At 30.6% G+C, this 17,080-nt stretch overlaps 1 protein-coding gene across 1 annotated transcript; it reads left to right on the top strand.

Moving 5' to 3' along the window:
• Positions 1-2,313: 2,313 nt before the first annotated feature.
• On the top strand, positions 2,314-13,120 carry LOC105645447 (Zn-dependent exopeptidases superfamily protein). Its single transcript, XM_012231051.4, has 16 exons — positions 2,314-2,619; positions 3,266-3,379; positions 3,496-3,610; positions 4,519-4,601; positions 4,703-4,779; positions 5,137-5,214; positions 5,860-5,931; positions 6,041-6,114; positions 6,688-6,820; positions 7,188-7,259; positions 8,589-8,708; positions 9,025-9,096; positions 10,065-10,205; positions 11,231-11,315; positions 11,422-11,863; positions 12,620-13,120. The coding sequence occupies exons 1-16, from the start codon at positions 2,526-2,528 to the stop codon at positions 12,882-12,884; spliced, it is 2,037 nt and encodes a 678-aa protein (XP_012086441.1). The 5' UTR covers positions 2,314-2,525; the 3' UTR covers positions 12,885-13,120.
• Positions 13,121-17,080: the final 3,960 nt, after the last annotated feature.

The raw sequence follows: 17,080 nt of genomic DNA on the forward strand, positions 1-17,080 counted from the left end.
TATTAATTCCAAATACGTTTAAATATTCATTTTAGTACTCTATCCAAACTCGTTTAAATTTTCACTATTTGTATCCATTCAAAGCCCGTTAAAGTACCCTTATACGTAGGGTTGGCCAAATTACGGTTCCCAAAATCAGAATCATTGGTTTCGAATTGGAATCGGTTTGAATCGGAAATGGAACCGGTGGCCTACGGTTCGATTCCAATTGCACCATTTTTTGAACCGTGAATCGGCGGTTCCAAGAACTGGTTAGAGAACTGGTCAGTTCCAAAATGTTCTCTACTTTTTTATTTTATAGTTATGCGATTCGCCGAAAAATCGATCAAGAACTAGTCGGAGAACCGGCTGGAACAGTCGGTTTTGGAACCTTTAAGTAGCCGGAACTGAAACCGTCAATTTTCGGTTCGGTTCCAATTCCAAAAAATTTGGAACCGAAACCATGGCCATATCTACTTATATGGTATGCACTCACAAATGTAAACTATCCAAATTCGAACTTATTTTCAACGCAATTTTTACTAATAATGGATAATATAGTTATGGATACTCATTGCCAAACCCATTTAATGTAGCAGACACCCAAAGACATATACAAATGCATGTATCCATTGCGGGTAATAATTTCACTATTCATACCTATTCCAAACCATATTCATAACTATCTATATTCTCTTTTAAACGGTTCAGAGGGAGCGAGTACCTTAAAGTACTCATACCACTTCATCCCTAACAATAATCATCTTTACAAATTATCTTGATTTTGATATAAGGGGTAATTTGAAATTATCCTTGATTTTGTTATAATGTAGAGAAATTCATTATTTTCTTAATTTCTGTGCAAGAACTTTAAACGACTTATATTTTGAGACGAATAAAGAATTATATTAATCAATAAGGGTATTTTAGAGATTATTTTTTATTCTCTCTCATTTAGATCAACCTTTTTCATAAGAGTAATGGTAAAAGGCAACTTATTCGATAATAACCTTTTAATTGGTTTCGGGAAATAGGGGAAATGAGATAATAAATAGGATTATGACTCAATTTGCCCTTTCAATTTGGCACGATATACAATTTGTTCAAATAGTAAAATTTTGTGCAATTTATCATTGAACTTGCACTAAAAGTACAAGATACCTAATTTTATTTCAAAAATAAATTATTTGATATAAATCATATATGATCAAGAAGTAATCAAATATATAATCTAAATCAATTATAATCAAAAAAATAATAAAAAAAGTATTAAATATTTTTCTAACCAAATATTTCAATATAATCAAATCTTTTTCTAATTCTATAATTATTTTTAAATCGAATACTTATCAAATTATTTTTAAATCAAATACAGTAAATCTTTATAATTGTTATTATATTTTTAAATAATTTCATTTTCTAATTTTAAATTTTTAAAGTAATTTTTATTAGTTAAAACTATAGAAAAATTTTTTCTCAAAAAAAATCTAGACATTTTGTCCTTTGGATGCATGTTCAAGGAGCAAATTGTACATAAAAAGTTAAATTTTGGTCAAATTATATATTGTGCCCAAGCTGAAGTGTGTGCCTAAATTGAAGTAGCAAATTAAGCATTATTCATAATAAGTATATAAAAAAAAAGATTAAATATTTTTAAAAAATTAATTAAAAGGAAAAAGAATAAATAGCAATTATAACAATCTATATTTATAACTCATAGTAAGTATAACAAAAAAAAAAAAAGGATTAAATATTTTAACAAATTAATTAAAATGAAAAAATAGCAATTATAATAATCTATATCTATAACATATATAAGTACGATAGTGAAGCGGAGTAATAGGTTTGTCAAAATTATCTGATATTAAAAATAGCAAAAATTATTCTTAATTATGAAGGATTGAAGAGTTTTAATAAAATAATAAAGAAATTTAAGTATTTTATTTTCTATACTTTTTTTTACAAATTGTTTGGGTGCAATTTTTAGAAAATTTAATTTTTAAATAAATATATAAAATAATTAAGAATTTAAAAATTTTTTAGAATATTTTATTTCACAAATTTAGTTTTTTTAATACGTATGATTTTTTATTTTTATAATTGAATTTATTCTTTTTAAAATTAATATTTTGAGTTTTAAAATTTAATCATATTAATTATAGATCATCAAATATTGATATTGATATTATTAATCAACACATAAGATATAAATTTATGTTAATATTATAAAAATAAATATATGCAACATAAAAAATCAATACTTAATATTATTAACAAAAAAAAGTACAAAAAATGAGTAATAAGGAATTAAAAAAAAAAAAAAAAGAGTAATAAGGAACAAGCAGGCGGAAAAACGAAAAGATGATCAGATTATCTTTTAGCAAAGGAAGATCAAAACTACAAATTGAGACTTGATTCAGTAGTCAACGGCGTGAACTACTGTTTCAAATTACACGCACAAAAGAAAGAGGAAGAATGTCTCTTCAGCTTTAATACGACTATGACTATGGCTATGTCTTAGGGTTTCTTATCTTCGACCAAAAATCATGGATTGTACTAATTCCGCCATGGCCACAAACCTAATTTCTCTTCATCTTCTTCTTTTGCTCTTTACTTTTAAGTTTCAACTCTCTTTGTCTGGTAAGTTCTATTCTAATCCTTGTGATTGATTGGAAACATGCATTTCTTGATATGGAACTGTTTTGATATAATGAAAATGAAAAATTTACTTGAATTTTGTTTAATGTGATTGATTTTATGTGTAGTTTTTTTTCTGTTATATAGCACATTAATGTGGAGATGAGGAGTGGTTTTGCTATTTCTCAGTTATTTCGTGTCTTGCTACCAGAATGTTTCTTGGCATTAATTTGGGTGTGCGTCATTTCTTGCAAATATTAAAGTAAATGCAGTTTCTGGCACTGTTGTTATGGTTCCATCTATATATATTTCATTTGGCTATGTGGATAGGAACCATGTCAATTTTTTGTCCTTGTGTTTTTCTTTGGGAAAAAATAAAAAAAATTTGGACAGTGGCAGATCGACTTTGTACTCCATTTTGGTTGAAAGTGTTGTATACAGGCTTACCATTCAACTTAAGTAGCCACATGTGTGTAATTGATCCTAAATATATGATATTTCTCAGTTGTTAATGTTTTCGTGTTATGTTTTAGTCCTTTTGAGAATATGATTGTGATTTGCCACTTCTTTTTAATAATTGTTTTCTTGTTGTATACTGCTGAATTTTGTCTGTTGGGAATTAATTTTTCTTTCTTTGCTGCAATTTCAGAGGATACTAGCACTATGCAGTCGGTTCCTGATCTCCAGAAGTCCATGTATAAAGTTATTGATGGATATCCTTGTGTGCGACTACTAAATCTTTCTGGAGAGATTGGTTGCGCTAGTAAGATGCTTCAAGAGCTTGCCTCTATTTGTCTACTTAACACGATATTTCATGGTACCTGAGCTTTTTTATGTAATGCATATTTGGTGTGCCATTCTTCTCCCTTTGTTTCTTAGATCCTGGAAGGGACAAGGTTGTTGCTCCGGTTATAAGATTCAAGAATGCCAGAGAGCTGGCTCATTCATCTGCTGTTTTGGTGTCATTGGATGAAATTCAAGAACTTTTTGACAGGCATGTATATCAATTCATTGATGAAATACTAATTGCATTTTTTGTCTCCTTTTCTGATTCCCAGCTAGCTTTGCAATTAATAATTCTAGCGGCATGAAAAATGTGGTAAATCATGTATTTTATATGTGCAGTTTGACTTCTTAAATCGGGAAAATCATAAAAGCTATTTTGATTTTCTGGAAAGTGAGTAATATGTCAGGCATCAAATTTTAGAAATTTTTATGTATCTGAATTCAGCAATCAACGGTGCTGTTAAAAAGTTCAACTAGAACAGTAGAACCAAATAATGCCCGTCTCACATAGCCCCAAAATGTGCATAGACCGACACAATGGTCAGTTTTGATGTCTATGGAACGATAAATTGATTACTGATATTCTGGATAATTATATTCTCTAAGTTATGAAAGTTTTTTGAGAGAAGTTTCGCTTCCTAAAGCGATTTATGCTGCTGCTTCAATGTCTATTGCAAACATAATAATCTTTGTGGCTTCAACATGAGTAACTCATGCATAGTGCTCTTATATGTTTCTCACGTTCATTAGAAAATGCCAATGCAATATGGACTTCATGACTCTATGATAGAGTCTAGGCTGTGTTGCTTAAAAAACTGCAATCACTGATATATATATTCCTTCTATGGTGTGGATCATGGTATAAAATATCATTATTTTTTGAAGATGTTTTCTATTTAATTGCTACTTGAAAATGTATGACCAGCGTACTAATGTTTGAAACTCCTATATTTTTTTCTTGCATATTGCCTGTGGGATTTAGGATGTCTTAGGTTTAGTTGAATATCTTTATTCATAGTTTTTTGTTGATTACGTTGATTGATATGTTTTTTGGTTTCATATTCATTAAATTATAATATCTTTCACAATATAACATCAGATCTGTTTATGCTTCAGAATATCAAATGATTCAAGTTTTGCCAAGAATATAGGCGGTGTTTTAGTTGAGCCTAGAACCAAAAATCAAAGTCAATCAACAGGTAATTGCGGCTATCTGCTAATAAACAACCTCTTTTTGATGAGTGATGATGCAGTCAGATGCTTTTAAGTAATGATAGTGGACTTTCATCTTTCTTTTCAGGATTCTCTCCTGCTCAAAAGTTTCCAGAAGTTCAATTTGCCCCTTATAAAAGTGTCAACTACGAATGGAACCCAATTGTATGCTATGAGTTTGTATTCAACAAATTTCTTAAGTTTGTAGTTGTTATTTAATATTACTCAGCTTCTTGTTTTCCAACTTCTTTTCATGTGTTAGTTATTTTACTGTTCATTTTTGAAGCCTCCTTTCATTGATTACAGTGTGATAGCAAAATTCATGAAATTTTTTTTTCCACTATTTCAATTTAATTAATAAAAGAAAAGAAAAGAAAAGAAAAGTGTCAGTCTGTATTCACATGAAATTATGTTAATGCAAATCATTTGCATTGAATTCCACTCTGATGAATAATAAATTGTGGAAGTTAAAGTTTTTGTATCTGGTCAACTAGCTAAAGTTTCATCAATTTTTATTTGCAGGGATCTGGTATTATGTGGAAAGCTTATAATTTCCCTGTGTTCTTACTCTCAGAGGAGAGCAGTCAATTCATGCAGGAGGTAAGACATATAGTTTCTAGCAAGAACAGGTGTGCCTCCATCATTTGGGGATAGAATAGATACTTTATGAGTTTAGTAATATTTCTGTACCCTGGGAGCATGACCAGACTTGATTTCTAATCGACACCATTATGATTTGTATAAGTTTTTACTCATCCGCAGTTGTTTTTTGTGAATGGGTTTACTGATTCACCATGTTAGTAGGTTGCTTCTATAACCTGACTAATTTCTATTAACTTCTCTATTTATTTGGTTACATGGCCTCCGTTGTGGATTATTTCAGGATATGAGAGTGAGAATCCTTTAATGGGTAAAATTTAGAAAGTATGTGATTTACTAAATAGTGGAGAAGTTCTTAATAATTAGCCAACCATTTAAATTCTACTGGCCAAGGAAATTTTATATTCAAAAAATAATTGAATCTGTACCTGATTAGATATACTTCAGTCTATTTTCAAACATTATAATGTGTTATGCATCTATAACCACATACAAAATGGATCCCTCGTAATTTACGCTAAAATTACTGTATCCTTTTGTTATTATTATTATTATTTTTTTACTGGATATGCTTTAGCCTTTTCTGCTACAGCAGATCTCTGAGTTGATTTACTTTACATTTCATACTATCACAAATTCATGCAGGTTGCTTTGAAAAATGCGAACCAAAAGAATGCTTATACTGCATATGTGGCTGAGTTTGATTCAGTGATGCAGGTACTTGATTATGATGCTACAATACAATGATTATCTTCTTTGTTTTTCAAACATTTGAACTAGATGATTTACTTAAACTGATTGCTATATTTCTTGGTTTTTTCATTAGACAACAAAGTCTGGGACTCATGATTCAGAATCTTGTTTAAGAGAAGGGACTTGCCTTCCTTTAGGTGGATACAGGTAGTTTATGTTCAATTTTTTTTCCCTCTTAATGCTGTTTATTGATTCAGTTCATTATCCAATTGGTTTGAAATTATTAAATTTTGATATCGAGCCTATTTTTCAAACATGATCAGATGAACTTGTACTTAGTTAGAGGGATATCACTTCCCGTCTATGTTTCCTAGTATGTGTAATGGGAACTTGTGTTTATAAAGTGCCAGATGCTTGTACATCATATTATGCTGCTTGGTGCCTTGGTTTAAAAATATTCCCAAGAAATTACGAAACAATTAATAGTGTCCCCCCCACCCCAAAAAAAAAAAAAAAAAAAAAAAAGTAGCAAGAACAGTCATGTGCCAGCTTGTGAGATTACAAGCTAAAGGGAACCAAAGCAGCTCTAGATTTTACATGGGCAGGTCACTTGCTTGTTTATGAAGTGAATTGAATTATTTCATTGAAAAACAGATTCAGTATTCGTAGTGGTCTATTAACAACTGAACCTGTCTTTGGGCTGGAAGATTACTGAGTTTTCTTTTGAACTTCAAGTTTTCAGCTTAATAATTGATTGTGTATGTTAATTGTGAAAGGCAGTGTTTGGTCATCACTCCCACCAATTAATGTTTCATCCTCAAATCAATCCAAGCCAATTATATTAGCAGCATCATCTATGGATTCTGCGTCATTTTTCCGTGACAAAAGCTTAGGGGCAGAATCTCCTATTTCTGTAAGTTCCAAGATTATAATGCATTTTTGTTACTCCCTCCGTTCCACTTTAATAGCAACAAATGGGCAATTTACCTTGTTCCACTTTAAGTGCTCATTTAGGATTTTGAGAGTATATTAATAATTTTTTTTTCCAATTTTACCCATATTTATTAGGTGTTTTGTAGCAAAATTAGATGGGGAGCTTTTAATTTTAAGAAGGACAATTTAGATATTCTATCATATATTTTTAGAAAATTAATGTATTCCAATCATTTTCTTAATCTTTATGAAAAGATCAAATGTTGCTATTAAAGTGCAATGGAGGGAGTATTATTTTATTTCTTGCTGATCTTTCTTGTATCCTGAATCAATGCCCAAACTTTTAGGGATTGATTTCCTTGCTGGCTGCAGTTGATTCGCTTTCTCATGTGGATGGCTTGAGTGATCTCAGCAAGCAGGTGTGTGAAATTGGTACTGTTTGATCAATCTGTTGTCTGTGACTATTTGCTTATCAATAGATATTATTCAACCGAGAGCCTCTGTCAGTGCGTGGTGATTGCCATTCATTTGAGTTCTTTATCTGCTTTTCTGATTCTTGTCTAGTTGTCTTGATTCAAAAGATAGTTCTGCAATAACTTTAGTAGTTCCAATTACCTCTTAGTTCAGAGCAGAGATGTCAGTTGACTTGTTACTGACCAACCAATGCTAATTCCTGGGTCTGGCTCAAGTTTAGCAGAGGCCTTTTGGCAGATTTCACAAAATCAAAGTTCCATTCTTTCCCTTCATTTGGAGTCATTAATGCTTTACTTTTTCACATAGTATAGTTTCTGGTTAGAGAAAATCGAGATTCTAGCTTTTGTTTTTCCAAGCTTAACTTTCTAAGATTTTAAGGAACTTGTCCTTCCACATTTTACAAATAGCAAAAAATCTCCTTCCCTACATTTATAGGAACTGATACTTAATTCTGTTAATTTGCCATTAGATGGTGTATTGTTGACTCCACTTTTCTTGCTTCTAATGTGAAATGGCTGTAATATTTGCTGAAACAAATCAATACATGTGCTAAATTCATCCCGTTTAGTAATTTAGGATGTTAAAAGAAGAATGCCTGCTCTCCCATTTAAGTTAAAAGTCAATAAGTCAAATGGCTGTGTTGTCAACAATACTCTTCAAATGGCTCTCCTCAATCTCTACGCCACTTTCCGCTAAAAAGATTAATGAGGTAAGGTTGGTGAACTTAAAAAAAAAAAAAAAGGAAAAAATATTCATTCAAATGACTCCTTAATTTTTGTGGAAAAGTCAAAATGGACTCACACTTTGAGATGGAGGGAGTATAGGGCTGGAGAGAACACCAACGCATTGTGGATTTAATTAGCATATTATTACAATTACCATACTTTGAAACAGCCAATTAAAAAATTGCAATGAAAAATTCAATAAGCTGTGGATGAATTCGTCTTTTTTTGGTGGAACAGCCAATTAAATATGGATGCATTTTGATTTCATGTTTTTGCTGTAATACCACTGAAGGGTGGTATCTATAGTACTGTTAATATATTTTGGGGGCGAGTCTTGGTGTGGTAAATTTTCTCTATGATGACTTGTGTACTGTTTCCAACCACAAGCTCCTTGCAAGGGTATGGTTGCGTATGTTTGAGCCTTCAATTGGACACATAGTTTGAGAAACCTTGTGTGTTGGACACCTTTGTTATTTTTTTGTTTTTGGAGGCTTGTCATACTGCTGGTGCATCTTAATAACTTACTAATAGTTTCATATTGTTGTTCAGCTTGTCTTTTCAGTTTTCACTGGGGAGGCATGGGGTTACCTCGGTAGCAGAAGATTTTTGCTTGAACTTGATTTACGGTCAGATGCTGTTAGTGGCCTTAACGACAAACTAGTTGAGACGGTATTTCTCTATTCTCTGATATCATAATCTGAAAGAGGATACCTCTCTATCACGCCATGGTTAATTTTATTTAGGTTGTGCACACATATAATGCATATATAAGCATTAGTCAGACAAATAGAGCGACTTAAAACTCAATTATTGAAGAAAATAAAGATTCAGATGGCATAATGGTATTTATTTCTATGTTTTGTGAACCTAACTGTCATGTAAATGGATTTTGGGTTCGTCATGATCCATTGGAGCTTATCATTTTAATCTCAGGTTTTAATATTTAACCGGGCTAACATCTTATCTGCGCAATGATTTGGCATAGGTCATAGAAATTGGATCTGTTGGAAAGGGCTTCAGCGGAGGGAATAATACCTTTTTCATTCACAGAGCTGGGGTGCGAAATCTTTACTTTGCCTTCTACTTCTTCCACTCAAGTTGTTGTATTTCTCCTTTTCCCTTGTCAGATCTCTCTTTCTCTAACTGGATATATTGCAATGTGAATAAAACTACTTAACATGTGTAGAGAATATGATGGTAATGATAGAGGTGATGGTGGTTGTATTGGTGAGTGAAACTTTAATGTGCCTGGAGTTTCAAGAGGGTGATGGTGGCAGCAGCATTTGCTACTCCAGTTTTTGTTATTTGAAATTACTAATCACCTGATGTAAGCTTAGCTCTTCAAAAAAAAAAAAAAAAAAAAAAAAAAAAAAAATGATGTAAGCTTAGATATCTACACGAGACTTCGCAGCTATGGAGTCTGATGTTTGCAAATGCTGTAGGAGGACATATTCTTTTAGGAGTAGTGCAAGTTCACGATCCAAGTAACACCTCAACTAAATCATCCAAGTTGACTAAAACTATCTCGTTTCATGGAAAACATATTGGGCTTGTAAAATAAAGATAGTATGATAGATGAAAGTTATAGGTCAATTTAGATATTTAAAATATGTGCTTGGCTACTTTATTTCACCATTTGAGATAGTCTTGTCTTTCAGACAAGGTGATGTAACATGTGTGCTCAACATGGACATTTAAAAGGAAGTTGTTGAGTAGGATATATTTTCAGTTGTCTTGCTTGAGCTCAGATGCTAGTATCATGATATCATGATATACTTGCAAAAGATGCAAATAACATGGTTATTTGTTTTCTTAAACTCCTAGTGACTTAGCATTCGTTCTTCTGTATCTGTCCCTTTGTTTTCAAATCATAGTTTTTCTCTTTATCCTGCTTTGCCCAAAAGATTATAGATGCTTGACTTCATGTGTATGTGCTTGTGTGTATGACCTCTCAACTGATGAATTTTTCATTAGCCTCACCATCCATGTGTCTGGATTGAATAGATATACTGTTCATTAATGTAGGTTTCTTCAGCTACAAATGAAACATTGAAAGCCTTCAAACATGCACAAGATTCTCTTGAATCAAAAAATGTGACAATCGTAGAGGCAAGCACTTCTAACCCTGGGATACCCCCATCATCTTTGATGGCATTTCTGAGAAAGGTCAGTGGCAGTTAATTCAAGTCATTATTACTGCAATCATTATGCAACCTTATTTTTTATTTGCAGAATTAGAGGAGACAGTTGACTATCTTGTTAAGAGCTATCAAATTATCATGGATTGGTGTTGTGTGTGAGAGCTGTTGGGATACAGTTGATCATGTTTTGTACCAAACAATAGTGAGTAGAAAATTGACTGGCACTTTATTACAATGTAATGTTGCAAGAGAATTATGGACACTATGTGTCTTCTGGATTATTATGCGAGATGGAAAGACAATTTGCGCAGGAATATTCTGTGGAAGTGTATTTGGAAGGTTAAGGCACATTGGTAACTTGTTTTTGTCATTCCAACAACTTGAGGGAAATATTTGGATTTTGGAGTGTAGGTGAGCTGGTAAAGAAAAATCAAGCTATTATGAATTAGTAATGTATTTGCAGAATCCTGATGAGACACATGAACATTTCCAATTGCAATGCTGAATTGCTAGGGAACTATGGCAATTTCTTGTTACTTGAGAGTTTTGGCTGATTCTAAAGTCTCCATTTGAGTTTTCAGTTATAAAAGTGGAATTTAAAGTAAAAATATTGGAACCTATTGCCATTATGCCTGATATTTGAGGCCTTGTGGCATCTGAATAGGGAGAGATGTTTGAAAGGTTGAACTATTAGTTATGTAAATTGAACTTGTGTTTTTGAGGTACAACCAAAGTGATTTTCCTTCATTATTTGGTCATTTCTTTTCTCGATCTTCTTGGATAGGTCTTAGTTTAGTTTGTACTTTTGGTGTTACTTTTACATCGTCCTGTTTGGAGTAGCATATATTCTCAAATAGATTTTATTGATGCTATTAAAAGGGAATAAATTCTGAAGCTATTGTTTGGTGCAAAAGTTCCATTTCATTTTGCTAGAATGAAAAACTTCCTCAGTTGCTTTTAGAAAATAGTTTGTACAAACATTTTTTGTTTGGAGCAAATAGATGGCGGCAAAGATATTTATAATATTACAATTTCTGTCTCTCTCATCAGAACTCATCAACAAATGGGATTGTATTGGAAGATTTTGATACTGCGTTTGCCAACAAGTTCTACCATAGTCACCTTGATGATATGTGTGAGTTTAATCTTCCCCCAGCTCCCCTCCATTTATATATATATTTTTTAAATTAATTTATCTGTGGTGCATGGTACATATTTTCATTGGGATATCTTCAATGCAGCAAATGTAAACTCTTCAGCTATAGTGGCAGCTGCATCTCTTATTGCACGAACCCTTTACATCCTTGCAAGTGGCAACAACAATTTAAGCAGCTCAGCCTTAAATGCTATCAACGTGAATGCCTCTCTTGTTGAAGAACTGATGAGTTGTTTATTGGGCTGTAACCCGGGTTTGTCTTGTGATCTGGTGAAGAACTATATGTCACCAACTTCTTCATGCCCAAATCATTATGTTGGTGTTATCATTGGGGAACCTTCTTCAACTCCGTACCTTGGATATGTTGACGACATTTCCAGGTTCATCTGGAATTTTTTGGCTGATAGAACTTCTACTCCAAAAGAGAATACTAAATCTGATTGCTCAAAAGGTTGTAGTAACAAAGATGAAGTCTGCATTAGGGCAGAAACAAATGGGAAGGGAGTTTGTGTTACTTCTACTACGAGGTAATGTCTGGCTAGAAGCATAAGCTTATTTAATAGTGATTAATTAGACAGTGTTTGATAACATTATTAAGCACTTAAAATTTTAAGAGCTTTTCTGTTTTACGTTGTTTGGTAGTGTTTATCTATCATTTAAAATTTTCAATTAATTTAGTAGTCGCTTTTTAACTTAAAATCTGTACTGAACACTATTGGATTATTCTTTTTATACAACTTTCAGGCTAAGAATTTCAGCGCTTGTATTATTTTTAGTTTTTTCAGCTCTTAAATATTCAGCACTTAATTTTTATTAAACCAACCAGCATCTTTGACTGCAGCTGAGCAGTTCACTCTATGGAATCCAATATATTGCATATTCTTATGCCAAATTGATTCCTTTGAAATTGTCTGCCTAACGGCAAGCCTGTTCTATATCTATATATGAGTACTGGTGCAGAGGTAGCATGCCAGTCTTCTAGTAGCTTGTTGCTGTACATTGATTTTAACACGTAGAACTTCTCACAATAAACCAAACTATGGCTTGAACTAGGAGTAGCTTACGCATTCTAGTTTTTTGTTTCTTCCACCTGGTCGATCCTGTAATACTACTTTTTTTAGGTCCAATGCTATCCTTGGTGTGGAGACTGCACCCTTCGCTGAAAGCGAAGCACAATTTTTTAGGCCAACATGCTGAAGTGCTGGATGATTAGAACTTAAATTTTATTTTCAGCAAATAATGACATAATTCCAATTTGTTATTTATTTTGTTAATCTTTACAGGTATGTGCCTGCATATTCAACCCGATTGAAGTATGAATCTGGAATGTGGACTGTTTTGCCAGCAAATTCCTCTGATCCTATGGGGATGGTGGATCCTGTGTGGACAGAGAGCAACTGGGATGTAATTGGCCTACGAGCATATACGATTCAGAATGCGTCTTATGATCGGCTTGTTTTGCTGGGAGGTATTGCTGTCACAATCTTGGCTTACGTTGTTATAGTAATTACAAGAGCCTTTATAACCAAAGTATTGAAACAAGATTGAAATTCTTTAACTTTGGTTGCATTTTGCATACACCGCATAGAAAATGATAGGAGTAGGGTTAAATATGGTGGTTATATTTCCTGGATTATATCAATTGCTATGATTTTGAAGTACTCGGTAGGATACTGCGTTACTTAATATGCATCTTTGTGCATTTCAGAGTACCGGGAACTAATGTCTGATTGAAGTACATGTTTTCAAATGGTAATGTCATTAACGTCATTTTAGAGTATCAATTTCCTTGACAATTTTTTTTTTTGGTCAAACTGGACATGACAGATTTATCATTTGGATTGTTCTTTGCTCTCTTGTTATGAAAGACTGTTGTATGCTGATTGTGCAATTAATAGCAATTGGAAGGGAAAAGAAAATTTTGAATGGGGAAAATGGATAGTGTACATAAAGTGAACCATGAAATATGCATATAATTTGGAGGAATTCATCATCTGTCATGTGAGATTTATGTATTGCCCTGATAAGGTTTTTTTTTTTTTTTTTTTTTTTTTTTTGGGAAAAACTTATTACATCCTATTATTTTATTTCAGTTTATAAGGATTTCATTGGACTTGTAACATTATACTACTTTTTTTAAAAAAAAAAAATTTATATTCGTTTTTTATGTCAGTAGCAGTAACGCATCGACTTAACAATAGTGACTTTTAACTTACCTCGCACTCGCAGTATGGCAAATATTAATTTTGTAAAGAAATTGAAAAACAAGGAGGGGTAGAATAACTTTTTATTATTTTCTCTCTTGAATGTTGCATTCATTATGTGCTGTTAATTTTCCAAAATTATACTAGTAAGGGTATATTTGGAAATCGGTACAAAGAAATTAAAATAATTGTTATTGGCAATCCTCAGTAAATTAGAAGTGATTCTTAAAAAAAGAAAGAAAAGAAATTTAGATAAATGAAAATAATATAAAAATTAAAATAAAGTAAAAGAAATTGTTATAATAAAAAACTTGATGAAACTTTGAGCATCTCATGTTAATAAACTGGTAAAAGTGATGAAATTTGCGCGATTTGTCTGATAGCACAATTGTGAAAGGGTTTATCATGATACTATATTTTTATATTTCAATAATAATTATATCTTTACCAAGATAAAATGTGAAAGTGCAGTGCAAATTTATTTCATTTTGGTTAAAGATATAATTATTACTGTAATATGAAAATATATAATCACAATAAATTTCATTTTAGTAAAGGATATAGTTATTACTATAATGTATGGTCACAATAGATCCTGCAAATTTGAGAATGACATAAATTAAATCGCATAAACTTCAAAGTATAAATTTATACCTTTAGTTTAAAATTTGAGAATTTACAAATGTTCGATGTAGAATCTACTCAATTTGCATTAGTCGATGAAGTAATGAGTCAGTTGAACATTAGGCAATTTATCTTGAACGATAAGTATGAAAATGAAGTGAATTTTTTTTTTTTTTTGGGAATATATGTAAATTAATACTAAAATTAAGTTATATGAATGTATTAAAACGTTTAATGTATCTACGTCAAACACCTGACATCTCTTAGATACTTCGGAACATGTGTTCGATATTTTATTTTACTAATTTCAGATATTTTAAGGACATTTCTGAAACACTTAAAATACATTTCTTGAATACTTTAGAAGTATCTTTGAAAATTTTATAAGAGTTTTAGATAAATTTATCATTAAAAAAAATTAAAATTGTTATATTAAATATATATTTGATAATTATTAATATTTAAAATATAAAATCAAAAGATTTATCTCCCCTCTTGGTCTTTCTTCTTGGCTGGAGCATGATCTAGCCAATGTTACTTATTTGAGTTCTTCTTCTAGTTACTTGTTGTTATTCTCTCTTTTTCACTAAAAAAGACGATACAAAAGACCAAAAAAATTTTATTTTTAATTTATAATTTATTACATTTCTATGTCTAATTGAAAACTAATTGACAGATTTAAAATCAGTAATTTATAAAGTTTATAAAAAGAAAAAATAGTTGATAATATTATGTTAAAGGAACTAAAAAATATGGAATATTGTTGGAGATTAATTTGATTTATTTTAAAGATGTCAAAATTCTTTTAGTTGTCAATTTATCTCTAAATAAGCAAGAGATAATATGATTTTCAATAATGATGTTAATTTCGAGAATTTAATTAATGATATTGAAATAAGAAATGAAGTGTTTTTTTATTTTATATTTATGAATTATTATAAATGATTGTTTATTTATTTAAATTATTATTATTTCTATTCCAGAATATTTGTCACAATTGAAATTTCATATCTCTTAAAAAATCATTAAATTTGTTTAAGTTACAATAATTATTGAGTAAATTCACTATATTATCTTTAATTTAATATTAATTATCTTAGAAAACTATTAAATTGAAGTAATAATCATTGATTATATACAAATGGTAAATATAAAAAATAAATATTTATTACTTTTTGAAACTACAAATGTGATAAATATTTTAGAATAAAATATTTTCTCAAATATGATGAATATTATGGAACGGAGATATTAATAAATTATATTCATTAAGTGTAGGGTATCCTAATTGTGTCAATATTCTATTTTTTTTGGAAAAAATTATCATGTATCATGTTTGTTTTGGGTTGTGTCCAAATCTATATAACCCAAGACTAAAGTAACAAACGTTTTGTAATGTTAGAAAGAAATAGTCTTTGTATATTCTAAAATACTTCTATTGAGGTTAAAAGTAAATAATTAAAAATTTACATTGCTTAGCATAGTAGCAAATAAAAGAAAAGGTATTATTTTCAATTGGAATAAGGGTTAATTTAGCCATTTATATATAAGAGAAAAGAAGTTAAATTTCATCTTTTGAGTCATTTCGGTCCATAACTCATGCTAAAATGGTGTAAATAACCCTAGGTTTTGCATGGTCAAAGATGATAAAAAATAAATTTTTAAAATTTTTTCCATTTTGTCCCGCTCATTGATTTCTCACCGGCCTCTGCACTCTTAAATCATCACAACTTCACAAGCATCAAAATAAGCTCCAAAATAGTTAGCGAAAAAAGTTTTGAGGTGTTTGAGGCCAACATAATTAACTGCTTCGTCTTTGCATGTTGAAGAATTAATTTACTCATTCTTGAATTTCACTTCGATTAAATAATATGGTCTGTTCATCTCCAAAATGATATTTTCCTATTAAGTCAACGAATGTACTCATTATTTTGTCTCACTTAATACTATTTTTTTTTTGTTTGACTAAGACAATTTAACTTTTTGGACGGAAGATGATATTATTCGATAGAGGCAAAATTCAAGAATGAGTAAATTCATTCTTCATAATATAGGAAAAAGTAATTAATTACGCTAAACCTCGAGATCCTCGAAATTTTTCTTGCAATAATAAATATAATATAAATATTCTTTCATATCTCCTCCCTCTGCAGATTCTGTAGCCAAGAAAAAATGGCCTCCTAAATTAATAATAACATATCAAAAGGTGCATTTTAGATTAAAAAAATTGGCTATTGTGTTGATTTGTTAAAAAAAAATCAAAAGAAAAAAAAAAAAAAAGAAAGATGGGAGAAGAAAGAAAAGTGAGGTTCAAGCACTTTAGAGTAAAAATGAATTTCTCGTTGGATAGCTCAAAATATGGTTTATTTACATTATTTTAGCATGAGTTACATATTGAAATGACCCAAAAAATGAATTTTGGCTCTTTTTTTTCTCCCTTGCAAATAAGTTTAGGACCCTTATTCCGTTTTCAATTCAATTTCACTTGATTTTGATAGTTTTAACCCAAAGTGTAAAATAAATTGATAATTCGATTTTTCAAATCTTACAAATCAAATTATATTGTTAACTTTTAAAAATTATATAACTTTGAATTGATTTGAGTAGCTTAAGCAATTTATTTAGAAGCACTAATAATTTCAATAAAAAATGTAAAAAAGTTTCGAATACTAAATTATAGTCAAATTAATACTTAGATTTTTTTAATTTTAAAAATAATTATAGAGTCTTTAAATCGTACTCAAACTATCCGTCGTATTCATCCCGCCTAAAAAAGTGAGATATTGTCTATCAATTAACATGGAAAAGACAAAAACAACCCTATTTAAAAAAATTTTGAATCCCTAAATTATAGTAGAACTAATATATTGATCTCTAAATTATACTTTTGTCCCAAATTAAGGTCCCTAATTTTTA

This window comes from Jatropha curcas, chromosome 4, assembly GCF_041381405.1.
Source record: "Jatropha curcas cultivar XTBG-Jc1 chromosome 4, XTBG_Jcur_1.0, whole genome shotgun sequence".
NCBI classification, from domain to species: Eukaryota; Viridiplantae; Streptophyta; class Magnoliopsida; order Malpighiales; family Euphorbiaceae; genus Jatropha; species Jatropha curcas.